The following is an 18,074-nucleotide window of genomic DNA, read 5'->3' as shown; positions in this document are numbered from 1 at the left end:
ATGCAGACAAACCTGATTTGTTGTCATCATATCCATGAGGAAGGTCTGGGTGATGATGATAGAGGCGCATGTATTTCATGTGGTTGTGTGTTTGCTTGTGCCTGCTTTTATGTGTCTGTGCATAGAGGTGAGTGTGCACATGTGTACATGTTTTACATGCCATTGCACACATAGTGCAGGTTGTTGTGTGTTTGTCTTTATATATATATATATATATATATATATATATATGGCTAGTCTGTGTTGTTCCGTCCTCCCTGCCTATCTATCCATCTGTGTATGTGTGTTACCATATTATCCCAGATATAGATTTAATGTCAGTCTAACAGACTGGCCTGACCCCACTGCCCTCCTTCTCTTTAAGCCCTTTAAAGGAGATGTATTCAGAATCGAAGACGGGCGACCGGTGCTGAAATACCAGCGTGCTCGAGTAGCGGGCGCACCCTAATGGAATAGACGGCAGCCTCTTTGACTAATAGCTTTGCATCCTCCAGGCCAAAGATGTCCTTCTACTGCACATTGAGGCTGTGCAAATAGATGTCCTTTAGAAGTGAACACACACACACAAACACAGAGTTAGGGATCAAAGTAGAAAATATTATATAGGATGGATACATACACAGTCAGTGCATGTACACACACTGACTCAGACACATCCTCATGCAATTAGGCTGGCATAAAAAGGTATCCTTTAGAATAAAACATCAGATAAGGGAAATGGATAGAACCCCTGGGCCTTCATTAATACACAGCATCAGTTCACTCACATCAAAGCTCTTTACTGTCCTCTAGTGGACATAATCAGTATCACATGCATCACTTGATAATGTGGGATAAAATACGATTTACATCTCAATAGGAAGAACATATGAGCCCTAAATGAGGCTGAGGTCAAATCGCAGCAATATTTGCGAGCAAAAGGGACTAAACTGTGAAATGTGATCACTTAAACAGTGAAATATATACTATCATAACTGTTGCAATTCTGTATGTAATGTCGTACCGAGTGCAATACTGCTAGAGAGGTTATAGTTATTTAATTGCAGTTAATTAAGAATTTTCAGTTTTAATTATTGGTCTCATATAATTTATTTTCTTTGGAAAAAAAAAACTTAAATAGAGGACCGGTAACTGGCTTTTTTCAGAGATTTCAACCAAATCTCATCTCATGCTCATGTTTTCATAAAAGTGCTTTGTAACTAGGGATTTGGGATGCTATTTTATTCAATTCATCTTATTATTTTAGAAGAACATGTACAATTTGAAAGTATTTTTAAAGATACCTTTTTTAAATTATATTTTTGTTAGTTTTCTTCTGCGGTCCCGTCGATATTTGGCAGTGTTTTCTTTTGCAGCACACGCGTTCACCCATATGTACGGCAAGCCCCGAGGGAAAAAACCTGCAAGAAGACCGCACACCTGGAACTGCTGATTTCAAGAACAACTGACGAATAGCAGAAAACTGTCTCACAAATCTCTGTAAAACATGATGGAGCTTTCATATCAATCTATGAAAGTCGCTCATCAGGCCCGGGAGGCGGTGAGTGAATATGTTATTTTGTTTCTGGTGAGTTTTATCAGATTTAATGAACAACTGTTGGCACTGATGCTTGAGAGGAACATGAACTTCTGCCTGTACTCATCCTGAATGCCCCAAAGGGCAACTTTACTAATCTCGTATATGTCCTACATGTATCCCGGGTCAGGTAAGACGCGTCAATGTCACACAAATGTCAACTGAATTGTCACAAATAGAAGTGCTTTAACGCTAGCAGTTGAGCTACCCGAGCTAACCAGGCTAGTTTTGCAAACGTCCAGAGCTACAATCAATCGGCGTCCACTGGTTGCCTAGACACCAAATCAGGTGGTTGCAATTGTGGCAATTTGTCGCCCTCTACTGGCAATATGTCTGTCTCCATATTCCAACCTATAATTATGTTCTCAATACGTTTAAATGAGATTTTAGACCTTTACATAAAGATGTGATACTTGATCCCTCCAGTCCATTTAAGGCAAGGCAAGTTTATTTGTATAGCACAAAAAAAGGCATCGAGACAAAATGTAAAAGAAACACATTATAAAAAGACATTTACATGCAATTAAAAATAGTTATTTAAAAGTTAAGAGAATAGAAAATAAAAAAATAAGCCAAAGTAGAATAAGACCGGTAAATTAAATAAAACCAGAGAATAAAAGTGACAGTGTAGTGCAAGATTTGATTTATTAAAAGGCAGCAGCAAACGAAAAAGTCTTCAGCCTTGATTTAAAAGAGTTGGAGCAGACCTACAGTTTTCTGGGATTTTGTTCCAGATATGTGGTACATAAAAACTGAACGCTGTTTCTCCATTTTTAGTTTTTATTCTGGAGACAGAAAGCAGTGCTGTTCAAGACAACCTGAGAGGTCTGGACGGTTCATAATGTAGCAGCAGATCAGAAACTCATTTAAGTGAGTCTGGTTGCATGAATGTGCACAAAAAGAAGGGGAAAAGTACACAAAAAGGCAATTTAATAGGCCTTTTTAACTGGAACATTTTGACATGTAAATGTAAATCACTGTCACACTGTGATGGCTTAATGGGACATTTTCCACATATAGGCTAATCAAAAGACAGATAGTACATGCATCGATTTAACCAAACAGGTGGTGAAAAATAAGCACATTTAATCAAGTTCTGTACTTAAATACAATTTTGAGCTTCTTGTACTGTACTTAAGTATTTCCATTTACTTTATACTTCCACTCCACTACATTTCAGAGGGAAATATTGTACTTTCTACTCCACTACATTTATTTGGCAGCTTTACTTACTTCTTAGATGAAGATTTTACACAATATATGATATAACAAACTTTGAATAATGGCTGTCAACATCAGTGCAGCAGTTGTGTTTGAGCTGCTACTGACTGAGTCTCAGTGCTGAGTTTGTTCTGTCCAACAGGATGAGCTGAGGACTGAGATGAGGAAGAAGAGCCTTCTCATCCTCATCTATCACCACCTGCTGGGGCAAGGGTCAGTATGAAGTATATGTGTTTGTACAACTTTAGTATTCAAATAATGTCTGTGTCATTACTTTATCGGCTACATACAATTTCTCCAGAACACATTCAAGGTAAAATCGTATTGAACTGTCCAGACTCACAACACAAGACATCAGACATAGTTGACCTTGGTTGTGTAACTTTTTTTTGATCTTTACACTGTTTGTGCATGTGTGTGAGCTCATGTGTGTGTCCATCCGACAGCTACGTGGCTGCAGCAGTGGCCTTGGACCAGGAGACTAACGGGGGTGTGAGGAAGTTCGAGGTGTGTGATAACATCGATCTTGAGATGGTGCTCATGGAGTACGAGAGCTATCACTACGTCAAGTTCCAGAAGTATCCCAAACTTATCAGAAAAACAGCAGAACCAGGTGTGTGACCACGGCCACTCTAATGAGCCAAATAAATACCAAAAATATCCAAACTACAGTGAGAGAAGGAACACCACGCTGATTTGGATATACTGTATTTGTTGTTAAGTTCTGATTAACTGGGATGTATTTATAAAATCTTAATTATAGTCAATATTTTCTGTTGCATTTGTTGTTTTCTTCTGTGTCAAGGTGAAAGCAGATATGCAAGAAGCAGTGGAATAAAGAGGTGAGTGTGTTTCTGTGTCTTATTTCATGTTCATGTGACAATACTCTACATGCATGCTCACACTATGAACAAAAAGAGTAAAAACGTGACAAAAACAACATGGTAACAGGTAAAGAAGCATTAGATTGACTCGACAGGCTGTTGAATAATGTCCGATGTGCTTGGGAGTAAGTTTAAATGTCTCCTGCTGTTCCCTGCTCTGCTTCTTTTTGTCACCCAGAAGTCCCTGTTCAGCTGTGAAGCCTCTTCCCAAAATCAACCCGTCCCAGAGGCCACACTCTGGAGGCGGAGCCAAGAAGACCGCAGCCAGTGCACATTCAAATGTACCGCATTAAACACAGAGCAACCTAAATCAGTACATGAAACTAAAAAGCAATTATTCTTACATCCTGATGACTGTGTTTCATTTCCCAGGAGGACGGCTCCTCTGTTCCCCCAGAGTCGTCAGAGTTTGGTCTCAACGTTTCCTCCATCAGGAATGGACCAGCTGGAGAGGCAGCCATGAACAAGAAGGTACTGGGAAAGGTTTTTTTTATTTAAGAAGACATTTTATTCATTTGTATTTCAAACATCATTAATCTTCATGCATAGAAATTAGGAATGAGAAGGCAATCCCTTTCATCCAAACCAAAATCAGCACCTGTATGTTTTGTATGTAGACATGAACTCTGGACATGCACATACCTGTTATAACTTATCACAGCTGTCTTTTTTTTTTAATTACAGCTGTCTTATTATTCCTCTGTTTCCCTGGGTGTGTAAGAAATGTTTTATTAACTGTTCCAGGGCCACATGACTGACAGCAGGGGAGCCAGCAGTGACTCAGAGCATATGGTAATGACAGTGAAGCCTCCGAGTAACACTGAGGAAATATAAATTATGAAATTCTTCATGATGATCACTTAACCAAAGTGTGTAAGACATGCAAAATGTTATTAAAAACATTATATTTTCTTGATTTAATTGAGAACAAACAAACCAAACAATAACACAACTGCTTTTAGTACCACTACCTACAATAACAGCTCCGTGCTGTGTGGCAGGAACGGCTGCTGAAGCCCCTCAGTGGCTTTTCTGGAATGAGTGGTGAGATGAAAGAACTGGCTACAATCATCAGCAGGGTACTACACTCACACACACACACAAATACAAACATGCTCAAAAACAAACATGTAGAGAAGCTGGTTTTATCTGAACTCGTGGCACAAAATATGATGTAGAAACTAGGGCAAATATCCTTTTAAATGATGTCTGTTATAACAAATATGTCCACTAGAGAGCGGTGAAGGGCTTTGTTGTGAATGAATTGATCTGTTGTATTAATGAAGGCGCAGGTTCTATCTATTTCCCTTATCTGATGTTTCACTCTAAAGGACACCTATTTACGCAAGCCTAATCGCACCAGAACGTGTGTCCATTTCTCGCTGATATCTTCCACATGCATCCCTCACTCTGTGTGTTTTTGTGTGTGTGTGTGTGTGTGTGTGTGTGTGTTCACCCCTAAAGGACATCTATTTGCACAGCCCCAACGTGCGGTGGGAGGACATCATCGGCCTGGAGGATGCAAAGCGATTAGTCAAAGAGGCCGTCGTCTATCCCATTAAGGTGCGCCCGCTGCCTGAGCACGCTGGTATTTCAGCACCGGTCGCCCGTCTTCGATTCTGAATACATCTCCTTTAAAGGGCTTAAAGAGAAGGAGGGCAGTGGGGTCAGGCCAGTCTGTTAGACTGACATTAAATCTATATCTGGGATAATATGGTAACACACATACACAGATGGATAGATAGGCAGGGAGGAAGGGAACACACACACACACACTGGGTGCACAAATACACAGGTGTTATCCCCTGTAGAATTTATATACACAGCCAGATTCACCGAATTTTGCTGATGCATACAGAAATGAACATACAAATAAAAGCTGGCACACATAAACACATGAGCAAAGAGCACACACACACACAGAAGACACATTCACACACTTCTATCATCATCACCCAGACCTTTCTCATGGATATGACGACAACAAATCAGGTTGTCTGCATCCTCTTGACATTTACAGACGGAGATGAGGACTGATGTGTCTATCCTCTATTCTGCCGGCCTGTTTTATTGAATAACACCTTTCCTCCACATTCCCACAGTCCCTAACTTCCATCTCTATTATTATTCATTCTCTGGGGTATAAGGTCAGTTTGGTGATTTGCGTCTGTTTACCACCTAAAATTCAGACTAATAAATGGTGCGTGGTATTTCCAGCACTGACTCAGCTATACATCAGGCTTATGAGTTTCCTTTGTGCACAGCTCAGCTTCTAATTGGCTTGCAGAAAATGGGGATGTTGCTGGAAGTTTATAATGTTTGGACGTATTAAGTATTCCCTTATTGAACTATGATGTGAGGTTTTTCTACACCGTTGTAGTTTTCATGTTTCACTCACTGCCTGCCTTGATTGCTCTCATTTAATTCATCTCGCTTTTTTATGTTTCTACCCCCCTTTCTTTTCCAATTTTGTCCTCCTCCTCACTATTTTATTCCTCTTATTCTCTCTCTCTACAGTACCCGCAACTGTTTACAGGCATCCTGTCTCCATGGAAGGGCTTACTGCTCTATGGCCCCCCAGGTAAGATCTCCAGTGCTGTAAACCCTTGTCAGGTTTACAAGTCCTATATTTTGCACTTCTATCTCATGACCTGTTTCACCCCCACACACAGGTACAGGTAAGACCCTGCTGGCAAAGGCTGTGGCTACAGAGTGTAAAACAACCTTCTTCAACATCTCAGCCTCAAGCATAGTCAGCAAGTGGAGAGGAGACTCTGAGAAACTGGTCAGGGTAGGTTATTCCTCAACATCAATCATAGAGTACTATTTCATATCATTGGTTTCGACCCCTTTTGCCCTATATTCATATCAAGGGGAACAAAGACCAAAACAAACAGTTTTGATAATCTGCGAATGCAAAACCACAAGATAAATGTACAGGCACTTAAAAGATGACACACCTGTACAGTATGTTGCACTGTCAGATGTAGTTTGTGTCCTTGAATGATATGTCTGCAGGTCCTGTTTGAGCTGGCCAGGTACCACGCCCCGTCCACCATCTTCCTGGATGAGCTGGAGTCAGTGATGGGCCAGAGAGGAACCAGCATGGGGTGAGCTGAACCACAAAGCGTGGCATTGAAATGATTGTTTAAGCCTTAATAAAATGAAGGAAAACACAAATATTGAAACCCTGTTAAAAGACTTGACATGGTTTGAAGTGTGACGCCCACAGGATTTACCTTATACTGAAACTACAATGTATTCATATTACTGTAAGCAGCTTTGAATGACTTATGTGGATGCAAAGGTGAATGAAAAGTTGATGAACTGCAGAGTGATGTCTGTCCTCAGAGGAGAGCACGAGGGAGGTCGCAGAATGAAGACAGAGCTGCTGGTTCAGATGGACGGACTGGCGAGATCAGAGGACCTGGTGTTTGTACTGGCGGCCTCCAATCTGCCTTGGTAACGCACACATCACATACAAACAAACTCAATTATTAACCTCAACTATTTTAAATTTCATAATGTTGGTATTACTATTATATTTATTAATGGACATTAATCAAATTTCAGAAACGGTGAAACGATTTTAAGACACAAATTAATTAAATAACTGTTTGGTTTTTTTTCAGTCCTAAACAAATTTGTAACACATTTGTGAGTGTTCCTGCTCCTCTCTCAGGGAACTGGACCACGCCATGCTGAGGAGGTTAGAGAAGAGGATTCTGGTTGGTCTTCCTTCTTCACCAGCTCGCCAAGCCATGATGTCTCATTGGCTGCCTCCTCTTAACTCCACAGGAGGAGTGGAGCTACGAACTGAGCTGGAATATGAAACTCTGGCGAAGGTGTGTTACACTAGGACTTGTTAGGACAATTTAAAGGACAGGTTCACAGTTTTTCAAGTCTTAAAACAATAGGCCATATAAACAATGAAACAGGTTTTGCTTGCTGTAATCATTCCTCCCATTCATACCGGAGAAGATCCCCTCCAAACTCACTTCCAATGACAAAATCCAGTCCTTTTTTTGAGGCTTCAGCCATCTAAGTTAGTCAAATAAATCTTCCACAGTTAGTCTTTTTAGTACTGTACTGTTATTTTATAGTAACAGTATCTAAAGTTATGGTAAAGTTAACTAAAGTTACTGTTACTGTAACTGTCCATCTTTGCTCCATTGCTTAATGTGAGCAGCTTAACTTATTAATGGAAGCCTTTCACTAAACAGTGTTTGTTGAGACTCAGTTATAGTTATTCTGTTTTGGTTTTCAAGTATTTTTCTATTTTATTCATTTCTCAGTTTTGGTGCCCAGAAAAAAAAAGTACTGTAAATGTAAAAACATGTACTGCCAGTCATGTATTCTCTTGTTTTAGGAGATGGAGGGTTACTCTGGCTCTGACATCAGACTGGTGTGTAAGGAGGCCGCCATGAGACCAGTCCGCAAGATCTTTGATGCTCTGGAGGCACATCAGGATGGTAGGACTCACTGCTGGTTTGATATCTAACCACACAGCAAGATTGACCCCCACAACGTCCATGTTTTCTGTCTCCCTAAATAAGACACTGCAGCCTCACTGTGACTCTCCTCCACAGGAGATATTGACATGCCCGCCATCCAGCTGGAAACCGTGACAACAGCGGACTTCCTGGAAGTCATCGCGCACACCAAACCTTCGGCCCGAAACCTGATGGAGAGATACACAGCCTGGGAGAGAGAGTATGAGTCTGTCTGACACTCATACACACAGGGATGTTTCCACATGAGAAAAAAATGCCGACACTACAACATATCTGGATAAGAATTATATTACTGTATACAAATGAGCCTGCTGCAGTTACACTTAGCAGGAGCGAATAAGAGTTGCAAGAATATTTATCAGCATATTCTGTTAGCATGAGCTATTTTTATGCTTTGGGTATTCATTACTTGCAGAGTGTAGAGTGTGTGTACCCATTATATGACTTCTGGGGGCATATTTGATACTTTAACTAATTCTCACATCAATAAATCATCCAACACTTCCCATTTCTCAGGCATCATTTTTGCCTCTTCAGTGAATTTCTTCGCCCTTGTTTTAATGAGGGACATAGCTGAGGGGAAAAGGAATAAAAGACAAAGCACTGAAATACTGAAATGTGTGAATACAAACCTCTTGAACAAGGGCCTGAAAACTAGTATTCTGAGCTACTACTACAATTTGTTATGCTGTCTTTCATAATTTTGTTCATCTGTGAAATGATAATGAGCACCATAAATACCAGCTGAATATTTTTTTATTCAAACTTAAATTTATACATGACAATATCTTGACAAAACATTTGTTACTGTGGCAACAGATGGTCGGTATTTCTGAAATGAAAGCTTCGCTTTTCAACATTCTGGACCTGAAGAGAGAAAGCAGTCCCACAATCAAATGGACATTTTTGTTTATCTTCTGTTTTGGGACGGTTAACGGTGAGCGTTGATGATTCCAGAGTTTATTCTAGTGCAAGATGAAGAGGGAGTGAATGTGAAGAATTCTGTTGTTCCTTCTTTCTTATAGCAGGTTCTTCAGGATGTGTTCGACAGCATCTGGGAAGCTGTCACATGTCATGTGGGGAGGAGGGTTGATTTTATTCTCATCTCCTTCTCTGTATTTACCTGAAAGATGACAAGAGAGAAAGCAGAATGCCATCAAGCACAAAAATTATTTATCATAATAATTAATTAAGTAACTAGCTAATGACATCAGATCCAATACCAGTACCATGAAATGTAGGTTAAATGATGACATAACAGTGGAAGAGGAAGATGGAGGAAAAAGGAAAAGGGGATAGAGTAGTGAAACTGGTGGAGGTTTGATTGTATCTTACCAGTTCTGACCAGAATACCCAACATTCCTGTGTTCTGAGCTCCTCCCACATCGTCTCTGGTGTCCTGTAGGAAAACAGCAAGCAGACACAAACCACCACAGACAAACTTTTAATAAGAGATTTAACAGATTTCTACATTATCAACTTTTATTTTATTTGGGGTGCAAGTGACACGAGAGTCTTAGGTTTGAGTCCCAACAACAGCACACACACTCTCTCACACACTAAATGCTGAAAAATAACTTAATTATGTTGCTGTTAATGTATCACAAGTGACAATATACTTACATCTCCTATCATTACAGCTTCATTGGGGCTACATCCTAAATCAGCAAGAGCCTATTTGAAGGAAACAACCAGGGGGAAAAAGAGATAAGAGGCTTCATTAAGAAGTTAATTAAGTCAACCATCAGCTTTTTACAGATTTTAATAAACAATACCAACCAAAGTACATATTCTGTAATGTTTTAAATATTTTGTGATAAATACAAAGGCCTCTTTTCTTACTTGAGTGAAAATTAAAGTGTAAAAATGTAAACACATATATTTCTAACCTGTGTGAAAAACGTCTTTTCAGGCTTTCCCACCACAGTAGCTTTACAGTCTGCAGCGTACTCCAGTCCTGTTACAAAGGGCCCGGGGCCGAGGGCCAAACCGTCCTTCCGTTTATAGTACCGAGCCTTATGGATGGCAATGAGAGGAGCACCGTCCAGAATCATTCTGGGGAGAAATATACATGATTAACTGCACTGTATATATAAAAAATAACAATCAGAAAAAGGAAGAAAAAAAACTTGCAAAGTTTATATGACAAGAGTCTGAGTTTGGTAGGAAGAGGTCAGTTCTATCAACAATTATGCAATTTGTACTGGTCAAAATGCAATATTATTAAAGTCACAGATGATTTAGACCCATTTTTTAAGGCACTAAAACAAAATTTAAACAAGGTAAATTAAGAAGTTAGTTCATTTTGGTTTTTCTTAACAGCTAGAAAAACTACAGGGTGTTACAGCATCTAACTTGTAATGTTGGAAAACTTCAACGTTTTGACTCAAAGCCATTTTTTATTACATAAAAATCCTCAGTGTCTCTTCTTTTATCACCTGAAAGCCTTGTTGAGAGTTTGGTAGTTGAAGTGATCAGGAGCAAGTCCGATGACGACAGCGTTCGGTTCAGACGTGTCAATTCCTGCAAATTGGAAGGACATACATACAGTAGTATTAGTCCTGCAATGATAAGTCAATTAATACATTTTAATTTTGTCATGATTATTCATTATTGAGTCATTTACCTTGGACAAACTGCTACAGCTTCACAAATGTAAAGAGCTGCTGTGTTTCTTTCTTTCATATAATTTTGAATTTAATACTTTGTTTATTTCCACTGTTGGTCTGAATACATGAACAATTTGTGCTCTGGTAATTTCAGCATTCGCTCCTGCAATTTAAAACTAAATGATAAATGGCTAATTAATAAATAGAGAAATTGGCTTGTGACCTCTTAAAACAAACCGATGCCTTGCACATTGTCATTGTTCACTTTCTAATTTCAATTGACAACCCTCTTAAAAATGGAGTCTGTAGAAAAATAGACTGACTGGAATGGAGATACGGGGTTTTCAGCTGAAAACAGTGATACACAGTGATGAACTTCGGATTTTTTCATTTTTAGGTTGATTGATTTGATTGTTGAAACAAATGAGTTTCGAAAGAAATACTGCGGAGGAAAGATCAAAACAGGTCATCCTCCAAGTGAGGTATGGTCTAAAACTCTCTCTCTCACACACACACACACACACACACTTCTCTGTACCAGTGAAGTCCTCCAGTGCGCTGTCCTCCACCAGCAGCAGCGGTCTGTGTTTCTTCTGCTCTATCAGACTCCTCGCTGCACTCAGAGACGTAAAGATCTCTTTTTCCTGCAGAGTGAAATTAATTTTCAATTTCTTAAAGGTTACACTTTGAGCACCAGCAAATACGGCTTTGAACAAGACACAACTTTACCTTTCTGTTTAAATGAAACAGAAAAGAATAAGGCAACAAATGTACCTTTTTTTTTGTCATTACCTGTTATAATGAAGCAGTGAAAATATATTGTCCAGCCACACATACAAACACACACTTACAGACAGAGGAGGTGTGTTTCACCTGGAGGTCAAAGTTGAGACGTTGCAGTCGTTCAAGTAAGTTCCTCTTACTCTCCTTTGTTGTGTTGGTCACAAACTTCACAGCTACAGACGACTGCCGTAACCTGACGGCATCCAAACAAAACTTAGAATTAATATTTATGTATAATAACAAAATAAACGACACAACAATTCTGGAAGATATGTGACTTTCAACAGACTGACAGTGATAGTTTTTCTTCAGCATGTGAGGCTTTTGCAACTCTCATAGTTCTCTCTTTACTACATAACAATGAGAAGCAGTGTTGTTGTTGGTTTTCATCCATTCAGTAACCTTCAGACTCTTCTTGACTTGACATTTTGTGCCTCTCCCTGGTTCGGAGTATGTTTCCTACCTGTTTAGGGCGTCCTGCGCCCCTGGCACTGCTGTATCTTCTATATGTAGAGTTCCACTCAGGTCGATGAGCACGGCCTTCAGAGCCCGTCTGCCCGCCATCCTGGAGGCCTGCAGGGGAGGACATGGTGAACAAGATCCCTGTTTTAGTTTGTGTGTGTTTTGTTTTCACAGAGAAAAATTCTCTAATATAAAAATGTACAAAATAATGATCCTTCTTCACTTTGAATGGACACAGAATAGTCAAATAATATACAGAGGTTCTTTTCAACAGGTTTCAGTCCTGAGAAAACATGCAGCCACTGTGTAGCAGTGCTGTTAGATAAAAGCTGCTTGGCCTACAGTCTCTGATTATGATTTTTAAACAGCTAAATATGACCAAGGTCCACGGTAAATGGAGCTTTGCTGGGTTTAAAAAAGCTTATTCTTTCATAATAATTCATTCTTTCTTAGAGATTATACCCTCATAATCATAATTCACATCGGTAGTGGCAGAATTTAGAAGATTACTGCGTTGTTCAAACCTACATCAGGACAAACTGAGAGGATTAATGACCGGTTTGTCCCCGACATTTATGGTTTTCTGCCTAGAATTCAGATTTTGGGATTGTTTTTTATTGCTATTTGACTTTGTGATCCCCTATTATTTAGACATGCTTGGATTTCTGTCATGTAGTTATCAATGTGAGGGTACACACACACACACACACACACACACACACAGAGAGAGAGCTTGTAGGTTATGTATCTATTATTTGTATTTAGCTCAACTAATAACAGCAAACTGTGCTTTCAGAGAAGTGCCAAACTGAGAATAAGCTCTACATCCATGTTTGAGTGTGTGTGGCCTGCACAAATGAATTTTAAGTGATTTAATTGTACTTTATGATGCTTTTTCTATTTATTATTAATCACTGTTAAGTATGTATTCAGGTATTGACCACAAAGTTTCCTAAGATATCAGATATATAAACATGGCATGTTAGGTTATAAGCCTTTTGCACAGCAGACATTTTGACTTGTCACAGCAGCATATACAAATGTAACCAATAACCTTAAAGGACAGGTTCACATTTTTTCAAGTCAGTCTTAAAACTACATATGAGGTGTCCATATGAACAGTGAAATAAGTTTTCCTCGCTGTAATCATTCCTCCTGTTCATACTGGCTATTAAAAGATATCCTTCAAAATGTGCTTTCAGTGTAAGTGATGGAGGCCAAAATCCACAGTGTGTCCACACAATCATTTTATGCAAAAGTGCATTTAAAAGTTTATGTGAAGCTTATATGCAGCTTCAGCAGTCTAAGTTAGTCTTATTAAGTGAATATCTGCCACATTGACAGTCTTTTCTTCAAATTTCCTCTTTGTGTTTCCTTGGCAGGCTAACTTACACCTGTCAAACTGATATTACTGAGCAACCACAGCTCTGTAAAAGCTAAACTGTCATTCATTTAAATTAGCTGGTGATTTTAACTCCAGCACATAAAGCGACTCCCTTGCTGGTAACAACATGCTACAGTTTTAATTGTAAAAACGGCGAAATAACTAAGTAAAGTATGTATGTTTAGAAAGTGGACAAACTGCACAGCTAACCTTTAGCAGGACTGGTGCTAGATTAGATCCACCGGTGGGACGTTTTGCAAAATTATCGCGAGATTCAATCTTTACGTTAATTTACCCTAACCCTAGCCTCGCGATAGTTAATCCATGATGTCCTCCCTCCTACTTCCTGTTGATGTTTTATTCTTCGTCGATTTAAAGTGGGTTTGTTTTGTTCTGTAGATGGTCATTGCTGCCCCCTGCAGCTCAAACAACACCAACTGTTTCCACTCTCTTTCAATTCCTGGATTATTCCTCAAATATGTTTATTTTATGTCTTTTAAAGCATTTTGTATTCTGTATGTTGGAGGGGGGAAAATATCACTCTACCTTTTTGATTTCTACTCTCTTCATCTCTCTATTATTATTTTCTCCTCCATAATCAGTTAAGAGGGTTATCTTTAACCACTTAATCACTCATTACAATAATAAAAAAACATATGTGTCCCATCCCACTAACAACCAACAGATATATCGTATTAGTGGGTCTTTTAGGGCATTCAAATAGATTTAATATGGTGGGTGGTATTATCATAATGATAAAAACCTTCTCTCTACACGGTGCCAGACAGCATGGATCAAATCCTCTTTTCATGTTACCTCTTTGTAGTGTTTATTTTGTTGTTTGTTTGTTTAATTTTCAGTTTTTGTGCTTGCATAAATATTATGTACAGTAGTTCAGATGATAACTGTGGAAAACATGATGTTGGAGAATTAATCTTTTTTTTAATCAGTTTTTATCTGAAGGAAATCAGTTTCATCTTTAAAATCCCTTCTTGCAACATTCATTTTAATGTCATGTTTGGGTCCTGATTTTACTTCTGTTTTTTTTTTTTTTTTTTCCTTTTACTAATATTTGTTCCTCTTTTTGGTGCTTTCATCAGCCCTTGCTATTTTGGGGAACAAATACGTGATTTTTGGGGTACAGATGGGGGAAGCAAATAATCTCAAAAGTTTCAATTCAGATTTCTCTATTGTGTTTTTATTTACCCACTTGAGTTAGTTAATTTGGAGTTAAAGCTCACCAGGTTATAATCATTATCTTTGTCTCCCTTCCACATGTTTGCGTTTGATGTCAACTTTTCAAACGGTAAACTAATCATTCAAAACTCGGGTTTATAAGTGGCTGGAAAAAAAGAAAAACTGAACATCTAAACAGACAAAAAGAAGTGTGATAGAGAAGCCAATTTTTTTGTAGCTAACCTGTGGACAAACCAGAGAGCCAAACACAGCACATCCTGACCTGTGAAATGCTGATACATATTCATGTACAGTCGCGTGTTATCACTTACAGGTTTCACTGTGAACACGCAGCTAAACTCTGACTAATCACAGATCAAAGTGGCTTTACTGTGCAAATCTCCCTGATAAACATATGCTTCTAATTCCAGCAGATCCCCCCCCCCCCCCCCCCCCGCATATTTCGGATCAAAACTACTGTTAATAATAAAAATGTTTATGGAGCCTAAACGGGGAGGAAATGATAATTCACAACATATGGGGATTATTAATGAAGTGGATCAGGGATAGAAGGATACACATTGAGCCGAGAGAAACTGTGTCAATATTCACACAGAGCAGAGGTGGAAAAGATGAATACAAAACACCAGAAAATCTTATTCACATTTTCCCCATTCCTCTGCTGCCACATTTGTAGAAAGAGAAGATTAAGACGATAAAAACAATTTCATGATGCATTTATTTCATGACAACAAACCATCTCAAGGCTATTGCAGCACATGTTGTTTTTGAGTCGTGTTTACTTTAAATTTACAATACATGTTTAAAGTCTTTTTTTTTCTTCACATTTTGTTAGTTAATGTAACAGTTCAATTATATTTTCAATATATTTTAACTTTTTTTGGGGGGGGGGGGGTGAAAAAACACTTTATCATTTCATATTTCACACCAAAACATTCTTTAAAAAAAAAACACAGCCTTACAAAAAGCTCACGGTGTGAAACTATCTAAAGCTTAAAATACTAAATACCGATTAAAAAAAACACTTAAGACATGTTTTTCTGTCCTAAATGGCTTCTATATCCCTGGATAACATTATAATGAGACAATAAATAGACATATTGCCCAACACTGTCACAGTCAAGAGTAACAAGTTGATCCTTGATAACAGTGAAATAAAATGAATGACACATATCATAATGAAATCAATAAAACAGATTCCCTTAGTTGGTCTGACATCATGTGGTTAAAAAAAAAAAAGAAAAAAAAAGACAAAAACACTATTATGGGATGACCAGAGAATTATCTCTTAAGTCCTTTTGGTGTCAACACAGGGAGGGAGGTTTGGGACAAACAGAAGCCATATTTTTGGACCAGGTGGCGACTGAATTCTCCCTTTTTGTTTGCATATGAACATCCACAGTTCGGAAATGGATTTTTTGAAATTTCTTTTCTCCTTCCAGCCATTGAGGAAAGCAGTTCCCAGCCTGCTGACGACGGGCAAAGACAGAAGTCTTTAAATGACAGCATGTGTGTGTAGTTGTTCCTTGCTGCATGCGTCTGCTCCTCTGGCTTCATTTTGGTACTTTTTGAACTGCCGGCTGACGGTCAACCAAACAGCAACAGCAGGACGATGCAGGCTGTGTTCACTATTATTAAAGGCACTGTAAGAACAAAAAAACATTAGGTCAGATTAGTCTGGTTTACTTAGTTTTTTTTCATTAGACATTTCCAGATTTAAGCAATAAGTGAGCTGATTTTAGAGCTCTTGCATGACTGCTTTGTGTTAAATGAAATACTCGGGTATTTGAGAATGTATTTACTGGCACCAATGTGAGAAAACTTCAATGGATATGCAGCCCTGCTAAATATGATATTCACTCAACATCCTCTGTGATCTTAGATGAATGCATTAATATTTTAGAAGCTTCCCAACCTCTCATGACAGTCCGGACCGAACGGATGAGGTTGAGGACCTGGGCTTTGACTCCTGGGTCATCCCCAAAACCTCCAACTCCATGTTCAACACCCCAGCCGACTGAAGACAGAGAGAGAGACATAGAAAGAGGGAGAGAGAGACAGAGAGAGAGAGAGAGAGAGAGAGAGAGAGAGAGAGAGAGAGAGAGAGAGAGAGAGAGAGAGAGAGAGAGACAGAGAGAGAGAGAGAGAGACAGAGAGAGAGAGAGAGAGAGGAGGAGAAATGGAAGGAGAGAGGAGACAAACGGGAGGTGAAGGGGGTGAAAATGGAAAAGGAGAGGACAAAAATATAGAAAGGAGAAAGCAGACATGAGTTGGCAGTGCGTTATTTATGACAACAAAGAGTATGTCTGTATGCATAATTAATGCTTTTATTCACCCTTAAGTCGCTTTACGGTTTGAAAAAAACATCTTATTCCTCACCAAACCTTTCTCTTTAATGAACATATCTCAATTTTCTCCCTAAAAAAATCTCAATCCTGGTGTTTTTTTTAGTGTAAACTAGCAGGCAGACAGCTGCTAGTCTAACAGTCTGCACGTTGATAGCTGCTTTTTAGCTTCGTATTCAGCGTTATCTCAATGAAATGTGTGACGTATGCTTTATAAAATAGGACGCAGTACTTACTCTTGCTGAGAAACCTCTCCTCGTGCAACACGGCGACGGCATTTGTGCACAGAATAGCAGTCTGGATGAGAGAGTACAGTGTAAACGCCATGCTGGCAACTTCCTCAGCTTCCACCACTCCCAGTCACAGATGCAGCTGCCGTAAACAGGCAGCGGAGGTCGTGCAGCAGGAGGAGAGGGACGACCCTCACACATCTCTGTGTCATAAATTAAGGGAACACAATATTCCATTTTTATCATTACAACTGCTTAAAGAACATTTGTAGTAACATTTTAATGAAATTATTGAAAAATATATTTTGTTTTGTTTTGTTTTTTTTTGTTTTTTTTTAACCCTTTTTCTGGTCAACATTGACAAATAACGCCAAAATCACGAGGCAATTGTGATCATTTTTAATTTCTTCTTCTTTTTTTCTTTCTTTCTTTTTTTAAATGATTTTTAGTTCATCAGTGCGTTTCCTATTCCCCCCCTAATTGCTTTTAGACATATATTTCACTAATTTTTGTGTTTCGTTTTTTATTCATAAATTGGGTGTAGGTCCACCATTTAAGCTTATGGCTTCTAGAGCTCTCCTGTCAAATGGGTTTTACTTTTATCTGTCTTTTTGTTTTGTTTTGTTTTGTTTTAAAAAAAAATCATGTCTAAGTGCATACATTAAATTAAGGTACTAATATTTTCGTATTGTGAAATTTATTCAACGCTCTTGCCTTGGAAAACAAGACATAGCCTACTCATATAACTGTTGGTTGTAAAGGTTTACTCGTTTTAGGTATTGTCCACCTGAGAAAATGAGTAAGTAATCACTCTCGGTCCTAAAAAGATTTGAGTCGTGCCTTAAAGTTGAAGACAAAGAAGGTTTTTA

At 38.7% G+C, this 18,074-nt stretch overlaps 3 protein-coding genes across 5 annotated transcripts; 1 reads left to right on the top strand and 2 right to left on the bottom strand.

Annotated features, from left to right (window-relative positions):
* Positions 1-1,397: 1,397 nt before the first annotated feature.
* katnal2 (katanin p60 subunit A-like 2) lies at positions 1,398-8,699 on the top strand. 3 transcript variants are annotated; one of them, XM_042394516.1, is made up of 16 exons: positions 1,398-1,540; positions 2,940-3,010; positions 3,244-3,410; positions 3,603-3,639; positions 3,860-3,962; positions 4,054-4,152; positions 4,426-4,473; positions 4,683-4,760; positions 5,146-5,244; positions 6,199-6,262; positions 6,354-6,472; positions 6,700-6,791; positions 7,015-7,143; positions 7,364-7,526; positions 8,051-8,153; positions 8,238-8,323. In XM_042394516.1, exons 1-16 carry the CDS (start codon positions 1,487-1,489, stop codon positions 8,255-8,257), a joined length of 1,446 nt encoding a protein of 481 aa, XP_042250450.1. In that variant the 5' UTR covers positions 1,398-1,486; the 3' UTR covers positions 8,258-8,323. The 3 variants fall into 3 exon arrangements, with proteins under 3 accessions (XP_042250450.1, XP_042250448.1, XP_042250449.1); XM_042394514.1 differs by having other exon boundaries at positions 1,399-1,540; positions 8,271-8,699; XM_042394515.1 differs by having other exon boundaries at positions 1,401-1,540; positions 7,033-7,143; positions 8,271-8,699.
* Positions 8,700-8,933: 234 nt separating this feature from the next.
* hdhd2 (haloacid dehalogenase-like hydrolase domain containing 2) lies at positions 8,934-13,748 on the bottom strand. The gene is made up of 9 exons (XM_042395415.1): positions 13,644-13,748; positions 12,051-12,160; positions 11,678-11,780; positions 11,343-11,448; positions 10,634-10,718; positions 10,085-10,250; positions 9,819-9,869; positions 9,531-9,594; positions 8,934-9,318 (listed from the first exon to the last, which is right to left on the bottom strand). Exons 2-9 carry the CDS (start codon positions 12,149-12,151, stop codon positions 9,215-9,217), a joined length of 780 nt encoding a protein of 259 aa, XP_042251349.1. The 5' UTR covers positions 12,152-12,160; positions 13,644-13,748; the 3' UTR covers positions 8,934-9,214.
* A 2,096-nt stretch (positions 13,749-15,844) lies between these two features.
* On the bottom strand, positions 15,845-17,367 carry ier3ip1 (immediate early response 3 interacting protein 1). The gene is made up of 3 exons (XM_042395596.1): positions 17,212-17,367; positions 16,546-16,647; positions 15,845-16,273 (listed from the first exon to the last, which is right to left on the bottom strand). Exons 1-3 carry the CDS (start codon positions 17,300-17,302, stop codon positions 16,218-16,220), a joined length of 249 nt encoding a protein of 82 aa, XP_042251530.1. The 5' UTR covers positions 17,303-17,367; the 3' UTR covers positions 15,845-16,217.
* Between the last annotated feature and the right edge of the window lie 707 nt (positions 17,368-18,074).

Source organism: Thunnus maccoyii, chromosome 19, assembly GCF_910596095.1.
Source record: "Thunnus maccoyii chromosome 19, fThuMac1.1, whole genome shotgun sequence".
In the NCBI taxonomy this organism is placed as follows: Eukaryota; Metazoa; Chordata; class Actinopteri; order Scombriformes; family Scombridae; genus Thunnus; species Thunnus maccoyii.
This window is presented reverse-complemented; position numbering and strand designations above follow the sequence as displayed.